General features: G+C 35.6%; 1 protein-coding gene across 1 annotated transcript; it reads right to left on the reverse strand.

Moving 5' to 3' along the window:
- Window positions 1-138: 138 nt before the first annotated feature.
- Window positions 139-10,263, reverse strand: LOC125836512 (pentatricopeptide repeat-containing protein At1g30610, chloroplastic). Its single transcript, XM_049515680.1, has 9 exons — window positions 9,489-10,263; window positions 7,365-7,556; window positions 6,710-6,791; window positions 6,394-6,585; window positions 5,473-5,586; window positions 4,257-4,347; window positions 4,023-4,180; window positions 2,313-2,744; window positions 139-545 (listed from the first exon to the last, which is right to left on the reverse strand). Exons 1-9 carry the CDS (start codon window positions 10,112-10,114, stop codon window positions 174-176), a joined length of 2,259 nt encoding a protein of 752 aa, XP_049371637.1. The 5' UTR covers window positions 10,115-10,263; the 3' UTR covers window positions 139-173.
- Window positions 10,264-13,462: the final 3,199 nt, after the last annotated feature.

The following is a 13,462-nucleotide window of genomic DNA, read 5'->3' on the forward strand; positions in this document are numbered from 1 at the left end:
GGCAGGTTAATTCTTTCAGATAAGTTCTTGCTGAACTATACAATCAAATATAATTATACTGATTAAAGAATAGTTGGTTATGAACTTGACTCAACTCTTAACAAATAGAGCACTTGTTCAAGAACAGATGATACAGTATCTGATGATTTTTCTTCTTTTGGGGTGTAGCAAAGTTAACAAACTAGAGCTGTTTCACTGTGAACTCTATCTAGTTTTGTCGATCGAGTTCTCAAAAATTCTTTACAAGAAGCCATCAGATTGTTGAGTATTCTGCTGTCATTTCTGGCAACAACCCGGCTCACCTCTTGTAGCAATCTGAAAAGAGTACCATCTGATAATCGATCAGAATTTTCCACGAAAAGCTTCATCCAAAACTTGGAAGAAAATGCCTGAGACTCAGCAGGAGGATAATCAGTAACACAAGCCAGGGCAGCAGCAATGTTCCCTCTTTCCAGCTGCACGCGGAACATTTCTTTGACTAGTGGCACTGGTGGAACCCGATCAGCCCGAGCCAAGTCCTTCCATGTAGCTTCCAATAATTCCACCTGAAAAGGTCCGTGTAGAATAGTCATAATTCTTACCTATCATCAGCTAAAGAAATGAAAGTGGGATTTTGTCAGAGTAAAACCAAAACAACCTTAGATTCACTTAATACTGGCCAAAAGATCGATATGACAAACCAATGATACTGTCATATGATAACAGGATAGTTTTTTTTTTCCCTAAAGGTGGCATTCAGACCACCAAAAGCTTAGAAAGATGGGAAGAAACTACCACCTAATGTTTTGTCTTCATAGATGTCTTTACTGACCACTAGGCCACAACGTTGTGTGCTACAGTGATGAAAGGATAGTAGTTGCACCCTTAGAATTTATTGGGAAGTTCGAGGTGTGTTCCCAGGAAACTAAAAAACCATAATATTTCTCTCCAGAACTAGGAAACGGGATGCAGCTGTAAAAAAAAAAGAGATTCAAGAAGCTTCTCAAGCAACCCACCCTCCCAACTCAATCTACCTAGGCTCTATGTTGGAGAATGGAAACCTCCTTATGTAATAGAAAGTATCTTCTCAAGCCTACGTTACCTTCTAAACTCAAACTCCCTGTGTCCTGCACTGACAGGGAAAAGAGAGTGCCAGCCACCACTTCCTCTCTCTATTTTTTTAATTCCTAGCAATAGGTAGACAATCACTGAAGGTACTGGATATATGAGCTGATAATTCTCAGACCATTGGCTTGTCATAGTACCTGGCATCAAATGGATATAATACGCACCAACTGAAAATAATAAATTGAAAACAATTTGAACTCCACGTTTGCCACCCTGGTAATCAAAAGAATCCCCATTGTGTCTACTGGTTTCTCATTTCAGTAAGAAATTTGTTGGAAACAAGTAAAGACAGCATTTTCCATGCCAGAACATCCTCTTAATTCCTTAAGCCAACAAAAATAATTCCGAGTGCAGACGATCATGCTCTTATCTTCACTTCCACAATACCAATTAGGTCGGTGAAGAACTACCCAACTAATCAGTTATACTTCACCAAGTACATGAGCAAACAAATACACTCATAGTTCTCACAGAAAGAAAACAAAAACATCCGGAAGTATTATATGAGCAAGAAACACTTGGCTAAAGGATGAAACTAATTAAAGAAGCTTCTTTTAATCTTCGAGCTTCTTCTCTTTGCTGTAACAATTCTAGGTGTGTTGATCTCTATTATTACCCAGAATCATCAATACATTTTATAACAAAAACTGAAACAATAATTTACTTACACAGACTATAAAGAACTCAAGTTAGTTTTTATAATGTAGAAAGAAGAGACTTAGTTTTAGGTCAATAGAATGGCAGAGAGTATTATTGTACTTAAATTTTGTGCACAAGTTTCATACTACTTCTTTGACACATAAGTTAGATGGTTTTATTATTTATCATCATTAGCTATCTAACCATATCCTCCCCCACCCCTGCCTTTTGCATTAACAGTTACATCCATAACAAGTACCCAGAGATATTTATTTGAAGATGGGCAATTTAGACAGACAGAACTATCTGCCTTTATTATTCATTCCCAAATCAATATCCACTATGATATAGACGGAAAGTTGGGGGTGGGTCAGTTTTCAAATATTTTCTCTAAAGAAAAGCTAGTTATATTTCAACAAAACAGAAAGTTGTACAATAATTTGACAGTCTACACCATGATCAGCTAAATAAAATTTCACAGGGGAATTTCCTAGGAATGACAGCCAATGAACATGAAAGGCGAGAGTGCACATAGGAGAACTGAATACTGGGTTGACAAAGTGTACCTTTCCATCCCTGCAGGAGTCAAGTACTATCTGAATGTGACGCTTTGCATTGAAGTGGTATCCATATTTCAACATATGTGAGTAGGCAAACTTGAGATCATCCCATTTCTTTCCAGCAGCACATGCATCCAACATCAAGTTGAATGTGTAGACATCTGGGAAAACCTTATCCTTACCATCCAATTTACTGCTAATAGAGTTACAATTATCCAATAACTTGAAAAACATTTGCTTTGCTTCTTCAAACATCCCACTATCTAGATAACCTTTTAGCATTATATTGTAAGTTATCAAATTTGGGGAGCAAAACTGGTGCATGTGGTTGAAGATGTATGCTCCACTCTGAATGTCACCAGAATCCAGACAGGCTTGAATTAGACCAGTGTAAGTCACCACTAGAGGCTTGGTAGCAACTTTGCATATCTTTCCCATCTGTTCCGCAGTAGAAGATGGACCCAAAAATAGAAGGAGCATTAGTATTTAACTGAAAGGTCAGAATTAATCAAGTCATGTAAGTATAAATAAGTTATCTGTTCTTTGAGTACATCTAAGCAAGACTAGTCATGTATGTACCAATACATGATCTTCTTGAGAAGACATCTTCCTTATTCTGAAATAAAACCAATAAACTCATTGCTGTATCGTGGAAGAAAGTAAAGGACCTACAAGAACTTTCATTTGGTATTATGGCCTAAATTCTTTGCTCCTTGATAATCAATCAAAACCTCTTATTCGATGACTGAGGGCATTTCAACAGTCCCATATTTAACAATGCTGTAAAGGTAATGGATATCGTAATGGATCTACAGGAGACAATCCAAAACAAATCCTGCTTTCCAAATATGGGATGCTCAAAAGGCCAGGTAAAATGGGATTGACTAATCAGTTTCATGGATGACAAAACCAACGAGAGTTTCATGTGCTACAGGATCATGGAACCTAGAGAACTAATACCAGTTATTTGAACTGCACAACAAGGTCCTGAATATCACTCAGTTGAAAATGATGTAACAATTTAATTTAATTCACTTGAAAAAGTATGAGACGAAGTTTTATTCCATCACAGTTATTGGTTGTTATCACGGATGAATTTAAAACTTAGAATTATTAGAAAAATGGTAAACAAGGAGTCCACTTTCTGGACACTAACTTGATATATCAGATTTGACTTAATGCTTTAAAAGTCGTAGGATCTCCTAGTACACAGATGAAATTCTTGATGAACAAAAAGAGCACTAACCTCTTCAGCAAACTAAGAGTGAAGTAACAAATCAGACAATACAAAATACATGAGAAAATCTCAGAGAAGCAGTGCTTAGAATTTTGAATTATATGAAGATTGAGTACAAGCTTAGGTTTCTTGTGGGTGTCTTTGCAGTCCTACAGATAGCTTATGATTATTTGTTTGCAGTTCATATAAAGAATAATAGTAGTGAATTTGCATTCACGTACTTATGTTCTTTTTTATCAGGACATTCACGTACTTATGTATGCTACCTTTGTAATCAATTGCATTTTGCTTCTAATGTTATATAGTCAGAAACATAATGAAATATTTTGATGAAGGAACAACAACTTTATTGAAACGTGATGACGTCCTTTCATTTGATGTCTAAAAGCGTATATGAATATTCAAGATATATCATTGGGCCCGGAAACAGAATGGCATAATAGAATAAGATCAATGGAAGCTAATTACAAGAAACGTACTTGCATCAGCGCCTCTTCACACCTCCCTGCACTACAAAGGCAACGAGCAAGGTCATAATACAAACTGGCAGTGCCCACGATTCCTCGTCGCTCCATGTCTTCTACAGCTAGTAAGGCCTCGTCTGTTTTCCCTTCCTTCCAAAGAGTACTGACAATAACTACATGCATCAAAGACAACTTGATTCAGCAAAAATCTTTTGCAGCATGTCAATTAAGCACATATTTCTGCATTACCTTTATAGGTCAAAGCATTGGGAACACATGACTTCTGCATTTTCTTGAAAAAGTCATGGACCAAATTGTATTTGCCACATTCGAACATAACCTGAATGAACACTTCAGTTTAGCTACTGGTATAATCAAACATATTTCCATAACTAACATGTTCCAGGCAAGCACTAAAGTCCGCATAGAGGGATCCCTTACCCCATCCCAACCCAAAAGTATTTAAAAAGGGAAGTAAGAGAAGAAACAGTCTTTTCACAACAATAGAAGAAATGAGTAAAGGGCCAATCAGCTAGATTGCTATGCTATAAGATTCTCTGTCCTTTTCTTTTTTCTCCTCTGTTCATATATGCAATATGCTGCAGGTTCTTCATTCTTCTCTCATTTATAGCTTAAATATTAAAATAAAATTTAAAGCACAAAAGCTGCATATCATGAAAAATTCATCAGAAGTAAGTAGGATACACTATTAACCACAGTTTTCCAAAGTATAATCAATATTAAATTGATCAATAGTAATCTTTTTCCAAATTGAAGTCAATTTGTAGTTGGACATTTACATGTGTAGAGGTCTTTCGACATACTTCATGAAAAATTGCTCTTCTAATTTCCTTGGCAAGTGTATATCCTAGAAGCTTCAAGATCTTCGGCTTACTTTTTGGAGCTTAAGGGACTTGGCTATTAATATTATTATGACATATATGTGTAAGATGACTCTTATTACTTGAGTTAAGAGAAGACCACAGTGCAAAGGGAAAGAATAGATAAGGATCTTCTGATGTTATGGATATATATCTCTTTTTTTTTTTTGGATGAGGTGTTATGGAAATGTATCTCTTATAAGCTCTCTGCTATACCAACTATACCAAACACATTATGTCATCTTGTACTTAATCTTCTCATTTTTCCTTTGATGAAGACGGGAATCACATCATAAGAGGAAAAATGTAGCAATGTAATTTCCCATCTCAAGGCCAGCATGTACCAATTAATGCTAGATCTTAATGGTTATACAAAACATGAGATGCCAGTTCATGCAAGTATTTGCCAACAAATGCCAGGAAACCTCCCATGGGAGCTAAGCTGCTTAAAGCTAATTAGGGTGGAAGTGACTCCTTGTGAAGAGAGAAAATACAAAAAGACCCAATGATTTAATAGCCTTCTAAACTGTCACCCCACACTAAAGTCTAAACACCTACAGAAAAAGAAAAAAAAAGACAACTACCTCCATGACTAATCCATATGTTGTTATTGAGGGCTGCTCGTTCCGGAGCTTTAGCTGTTGCAGTACCCAAAAGGCACCCTCCCAGCTTTTACGGCGAACACATGCATTTAGCACCTACAAGCAAAGAACAAAATTGTTCTCATAAATCTGTCATCTCATTTGAACCAAATAAAAATATAGCGACACCTACAAGCAAAGAGCAAAATCATTCTCATGAAGTTAGCATTTGAACCAAATTGAAATTTACTGACTTCCAGCAGAAAATAATTGCACCACGTTTTAGCATCAAGAACAAATATTACACAAGAACTTCAACCAAGACTGAATCACAAATCATTAGGAAGGGCTCCACATAGTTGGATGTACCCTTATGATTGTCTCTTCTCCTTTCCTTATCATATGTATTTATTTACTTGAAGAGTTTATAGCTCAGAAACAAACTCTGTAAAGGAGACATATTTTAGCAAAACAAGTTCAGCTTGCAGGGAGCAATAGCACTGAGTTAAAATGATTGCTTCAAATTTTGAGACCTAGCTTCCATAGGAAAGTAGAGATGCATAGATTACTGAATATAGTGCTAATTAAAATGGGGAATCACTGATGCATTAACCATTTAGCTATAGATCGTCAGTACGATTTTCCAGATATAGCAACGATAAATTACCAATGCCAAACTGAACTTTTTTTCCGTTTGCCTTCTAATTCTGCTTTGTTTTTCTTGTGTCTATCTCGATTATCTTTTCCTTAAATAGGGAAGATGCTAAGCTCTCATTCTTTACTGAACAGAAGAAGTTCCCAGCATGATGGTGAAACAACATCACTCTCTTATGCCAAATGATAAAGCAGTCAGAGCCACAAGTGCATTTAACTAAGAACAATCCCAAAATATTGGCCCTTCTTGCGTACCCTTCAATTACTTACAGAGTTATAGACGACAACATCTGGCTCAAGTCGTGGATCAAACTTCTCAATAATATTAGTCTTGAACTTCTTTTTGGGTGGTGATCGCATGGTATCGATGACGTCAAATAGTTCCTTCATATGTCCTGCTTGTCCAAGAGTGACAGCAATACAACGGTAAGCTACAAGGTCCGGATACGATGTTATGTGCTCCTATGGAAATGAGTCGAGGTTGGATGTATTAGTTACATATCACACAAGCTATCTATCTCAATAGGACACAAGATATTGATTAAAGGAGAGATCAAGTCATGGAAATAAAGTTTATAGGTGTTACCTGCATTGCATTAAACAAGTTTAGTGCTTCCACTGGCCTCTTTGCCTTTCCCAGTGCATCCAGTGCAGCCGTGTAAATATATCTTGCAAAAGAATTCAATCCAAGGGTCCATCAGCATCAATTTCCCATTAAAGACTTTGATCCTAGACCAACCAGAAAAAAATGTAGGAAGGATGTGCCACCGAAAATATAATTCAATACTTGGAACAATTTCAGAATAACATTTTTAGAAGGTTCATAAAGGAAAAATTAGAAGATCAGGTAGATTTTTTTGAGAGTTTCATGTAAAATGCTTTCCTAAGACACATTTAAAGGAAGTAAAAGATCCATGAGAATGATCACCGCTGCAGATATAGATAGTAAATCAAGCATACCACAACAAAAACAAAAGCACCGACAAACGTATAGAAATGAAGCACTGTTATTTCACCTCTTCACATATCTGAAAGTAATTATGATAACATCATACATAGCTAACTGTAACATAAGCATCAGCACCACATCTAAATCAATCACCTATATCACAGTCCCAAATCAAGAATATACACAATATATTTCAGGAATCACTAAGACATTGCACTATCTCAATACACTAAAATGGCTATCAAGTTTCCTACCGGGAAAGGAGTAGGAGAAGTGGTCACAGAAAAGATACCTTAACTTGTGTGACTTAAAGCGCTCACGTGAACGAAGCCATTCAATGACTTGCAGCACCCGTCTCCAATTTCCCAATCTACCCAATATTTGGATAATCCTCAAGATAGAATGATCTGAGAATTTAATCTGAGCACTTCGCATCATTTGAGAGAACATCCACTCAGGCATGTCAATGTCTGCACCATTTAGACTGTACGAGTAAAATATTTTATTACGAGTCAGAAAAGAAGAGTATACTAACGAACTGCCAACTGTTAAGCAATTTTAGAGGATCCTTAATAACTGCAACATAGGTCCTTTTTGGGGGTGATAAGCATCAGCCCTTCATTTTTTGATTCTGTGGTGATTGTTATGGAATTTGGGAAGGACATTGTGGGAATTGAATTATTTTCATAACTTCATAGACAAGGCACTTTTTCTGTAAGGCGTGCATAAGAAGGGCCATAAGCGTAACTCAAGCATAGAGCTATCCTTTAAGCACCATTGAATATCAAATATAACTAGTTTTCAGAGATTCTTATCCAAAAAGGAAAAAATACTGAGCATGACAAAGCACACAGATGCAATAAAGCATTAAGAAAAACCATGCTTTCACAATTTACCAATTGATATTTGACTCTAGAAAACAAACTTCAAATTAAACCAGAACTGGAGGAAATGCCTAGCGATTTTTCTGTAACAATGTGCCATTATCCCAGTTGTTCTAAGACATATATGTCTACTTTTGTCTAAGTTAAGTTGGAGTTAGTATTTCTTTTGATTTTCTTCCACACTAAACTTATTCAGAAACAGCCTCTCTACCTCTAAGGTATTGGCACCCTCACTTTTTACCAAAAGGTCCTGATTAGTTGTATCTATAATTCTATTGGGCATGCCATCTTGGCCTCAACCATGCAACCTAGAGTACGCCTCATCGCCAACTGTTTATCCTATTGGGCATGCCATCTTAGGTTAGATTTAGGGGAAGGAATTGCTAGATGGAAAGTGTACAGGCGAGAGAGACTAACACAACATCACAAGAAAATGCCATTTAGACATAAGGAGATGGAAGCTCTTAGGATACAAACAATACATGATGCAAAACGCATGCATGTTACAAACTTAAAGCAGCACCAACAATGGGAATTGCACTATCTCACATCAATATGTTCAGCTTTAATTTTTTTATCCGAAATGAAAATGACAAAATTATCACCAGTTATTAATGGAACAGCTCCTTTGCAAATTAACCCAAAGAGTTGAGTATCCAGGCTATCGTCCCCAACACTTATTTCCCATCTTTTTCCCTATTCCTATTTGATAAATAAACATAAATGTAATTGTGAAGCACTTAAGAGCTATGTAACCTGCTAATGGAAAAGAACAAATTCCAAGAGTTTAACCTTACTACTCCAGCGGACCCAAAACACTTCTGTTTTACAGGTCAAAAAGTTTCATTAATAAACACCAAGTCGGTGTGTGACTCTGCTTGAATCGTACATTGTCTTCCACCAAGTTTGACCAATTAATCAATTATCGATACAACATGGTATTTTCTCATTACCCCAAAAATACAAGTGTATTATTTTCACTATTACGAGACAAATCTTCTATTCTACTTGTTCCATATACTTCACAACACTTGACATACTTTCCTGTTTGGAATGACATAAAAAACTTGACATCTTCCTTAAGGAATCTCATTCTCCCTCCGGAAATTCTAATATAAACTAGTATATCTTTATATCTTCATTGTCAGAAAAGTATATCTTTACATCTTCACATTTAACAAATTTCCACTTTCTCACATTTCAAATCATTATTTCAAACCAATTTTAATCTTGTAATATAATCGGTCATTTTACTCTTAGCTTCTGCATACACAGGGAGCTCACTATGTTATAAAGGGGTTATACCAGAAAAGGAACAAGGAAAACTACCCTAACAACTCATATGTAAACCATATTACCTTAAAGTAACCAAAATCAAGGTGAATTATGACAAGTTCAATCAATTCATGCATCAAAAACAAATAGAATAAACAAAGCAGAAGAACATGTTAAAGAAACAGTACCACCGAATGAGGAATTTATCAAATGGGAAAACACACTAACCAAAGTGCAAAACTATAGGAATAACTCACCACTTTGCAAGCTTTTGGATTCTCTCCTCCATCTCTGCTTTAGTAACTCTTGGCTTATCATAAACATCACCATCCATTGTCTTAAAAGCCTCTCTTTCCATACTCACCATCTCATCAACATTCTTGTCCTTACTTATGCTCTGTCTTTTTTGATTCTCCACCTTTCTAAATTCCAATTTCCCACCACCACCACTCTCTTTCACAACTCCAACTCCTTCATACTTCTCATTCAGCTCCACAAAATCAGAACTTTCTACACATTTCTCCTTCTCAGACTTCACAAATTTACCCTTTTCTTCACTTTTCTTTCTTCTAACACTATCCCTCTGTTTCTTTTCTTTGACAGACTCCATAGCTTTCAAATACTCATCAAATGAAGGCTTGAATTCAAGCTCTTCTCTATTAATTACATTATCTAAGCCACAAGAAACTACCACGGAACCCGCATTCCTCTTCTGATTCTTCACCCTTTTCTTTCCCAGAGAAATTTCTAAAGTGGGTGTCTCAGAAATTGAAAATCCTGATGAAAAACAAGGGCAACGGAGGTAATTTGAACCAAAAACTCCATTGAAATCAGTACAAAGCGAAGCTCCAAATAGAGCTTCTGTCAAGATAATTGCCACCATCTCAACTCAACCACGCATTAAAGGCTGCACTTTATTCTTCTTCTTCTTCTTCTTCTTCTTCCTGGTTTGGTCCGCTGGCTGCCGGCGACCAAAGATTGGATTTTTCCGGCAAGTAGTTATGAATGTTCAGTGCTTTTTGGTTAGCCAAAAGCCGTTTTGGTCACTTCCGGAATCGGGTCCAAATACGGGTAGAGATTAGCAGGTGGGCCCTTTTGGCCTCCTTTGTTTTGGTTAAGATTAATATTGTTAAGATGCTAATGATTGAAATTATGTGCATAATTAATTTATTTGTAAGCATAATAAATATAAAATTTAAATAAAAATAATTAAATATTGAAAAATTCATAAATTTAATAAAATAAAGTATTGTTTCATAAAAAAAATGAATCATTTATGTTTGGGAATGATAACAGAGATTAGTTTATAGTGTTAGGGGGTCATTTGGTTGGAGAATAAGTTATCCTAAGATAACTAATCATGAGAAAGTTATCTCGAAATAAGTTATTCCACTATATATATGAGATAATTTATTGTTATGACCCGATTTCGAAAACTAAGGTTTCGAAACCATTTTTGTAACTTTGGTAATTTTGTTAATTTTTGGAAAAATTTATAATTTGAAAGTCGCCACTTAATTTTTTAGGAAAAATTAAGAAAACCATTTAAAAAAGGTTTTTTTGAAAGAAACAATTTAAATAAAACCAAAGTCGGGTAAGGGTTCAAATAATTCTCTAAGGAAGGGTTCAAGCATCTTAGAGAATCCGCTAACACGCGGTTGACCGACGGATTTAAAAGTTGGCTAATTTTAAAAGAAAATTTAAATTACTTGAAAAATCTTATTTTATTATTTTTTGATAAATGAGAAATCTTTTGATACTTGTACATTCGTATTATCCCAAATAATGAAATAATTCAAATGTTAAAATGCCAAAATAAAATTTTAACTTAACAATTTATCCGAGTCAAGTTTTTGAGTCGAATAATCAACACAATCACTTAGGCGTGGATTTGAAAGCTAAATACTAACTATGAAAGAATATAGATAATTCTCAAGTTAGTTTTGAAGCTTACACTGAATGAATTAAAAAGGTTAGAAAATTTGAATACTTGAAGCAAAATAAGTAACAAAATAGGAAACTTCCCAAGGATTCATCTAAATTAGATATAAGAAGAAAGTGTTAGCATTTCTAAAGCAAATTAAAAACATAAGTCAAGATAACAAATAACAAAAATCTAAGCACTTGGCCTAAATATTCTTTGTTGCTGCCGATCTAACTGGACTTTTTAAGTTCGGAAAAAATCAATTTTTCAGCCCTTTGGGGCTGCTGTCATCCTGCTAGTTTGTTAGGGTTTTAACCCAATTTTGCTCCTCGTTTTTCTGCCTTTTAGATGTTGTTGCTGCTATTGTTTTTTAGTGGACTTTAAAGTCCAAAAAAACTTGAATTTCAGCCCTTTAGACTGCTGTGTAACGTGTAATGTGTCACATTGAAGGAAGTGACGCTTCAATAATAGTGTAGCGTGTCACATTGAAGGAAGTGACGCTCCAATAATAATTTAGCGTGTCACGTTGAAGAAAGTGATGCTCCAATAATAATTTAACGTGCCACGTTGAAGGAAGTGGCGCTCCAATAATAATTTAACGTGACACGTTGAAGGAAGTGACGCTCCAATAATCATGTCACGTTGAAGGAAGTGACACTCAAAAATAGAGAATAAAGTTGTAACATAGTATTCTGATTAGCTTCTTGTAGTTTGTGAAGCTGGTAATATCTCGAGTTATCATTAAAACTTTGTAGTCCTGAAATAATTTGCAAAAAATGGCAGATGACTAATTCAAAAACATGCCCTAGTTTCATCTAAGGCCTGTAATTTGAAACAGTAGGAAGACCAAATCCTTATATAGGATTGCCTACGTATCTTGTTGGAACAAGAAACCAGGTTTGGCGTAGTTCGAACCTGAAACTTAAAAGAATTCTTGGAGAAAAAAAATGAAATTTGCCTTAAAAGGGGTAAAAGAATTGAAATAACGGAAGACAAATTTCGTCAACGTAGAATAGAGGATAAGATTCAGCTTGCTGGACAGGATCCTCGGTGTTGGGAATCCTTCATTATGAAATTTGAAAAAGGTTGGCTCCTGTCATTTTTCTGATGAATATCTGATTTGATCATTCAAAACTTCAGAAGATCTTTTGAAATTTTGCTTTCAATTCTGGTAATAATACCTGCAAAACTCAGTCGTGAGTTAGTAACAAAATAAAATTATCAAAGTAAATCATATAGCAAAAGATAAGTTAAGGATGAAGTTCTTCAGCTTATATTGGTCTGGATAACGTCTTATGGTCTTCGCCATTGTACCAAGCTATTCCATCTGTAAAATTGAGAATGTGCAAGTCATAATAAAGCGAAAGAAAATTTTAGAAGATGAGTAAGAGTAGAAATCATCTGAGTTATGACGAGGCCATTGTGGGTCTAATGATGCCTTGTAACTTTGTAGTTCCTGCATACAAAGAAAAATTCTTAGTTTTGAGAGACTGATTCATATTGGCTTTGTTTTGTCATTCTAATGCTCCTTTGCCTTCTGGATTACAAGCTTGTCTAGTCTTGAAATGTCGCTTGATGGAATTTTTGAGGACCTCCTGAAAAATCCTGCCCAGATTTAAAACATAATATAAATTTTGAACTTTCTGTAGTTTTTATTGAATTTTTGAGTGAATCTAAAAAATTCTGCCCTAATTGTACTCTGAAGTGATCCTTGATTCTGGCTTGTTGGAAAAATTCCTCTTTTAATGAATTTTGAGATCCTTTCAAAATTCTGCCCCAATTTTCATTATAAAGGGAAATGAAAAACTTATAGGGAATATGACCGAGCCGGTGTGGCGCCTACGTATCCCGCTAAGCAGAAATCAGGTCGAACGTAGTTCCACTCTTGAGGATTAACGGGAATAAAAAAATTTAACTAAGGAAACGACCGAAGCCAACATAGCCCGCCTACGTATCTCATTCTTGAGAATTCAGGTCGAACATAGTTCAAGTACAAGAAAATATTAAAAAGGGATAGAGGGGTGACCGAAATCGACATAGGCCGCCTACGTATCTCATTCTTGAGAATTCAGGTCCGACGTAATTCATTACAAGATGAAAGATGCTTACAAAGGAAATCAAATCCAAACAAATGATTACAAAGGAAACAAAGCGATGAAAAAACGATTACAAGTGAAACGACCCCAAAAATGCCCGAAAATGTGCTTCGAAAACACCTATAATTGTAATTTCCATATATCTCAAAATCCGTGCATGATTTCGGAAATTCGACTTCATATTCTTATTCAGGGGGTCAAATTGAGTGGG

Source organism: Solanum verrucosum, unplaced genomic scaffold (assembly GCF_900185275.1).
Source record: "Solanum verrucosum unplaced genomic scaffold, falcon-dt-bn FXZP01000278.1, whole genome shotgun sequence".
Lineage (NCBI taxonomy): Eukaryota > Viridiplantae > Streptophyta > Magnoliopsida > Solanales > Solanaceae > Solanum > Solanum verrucosum.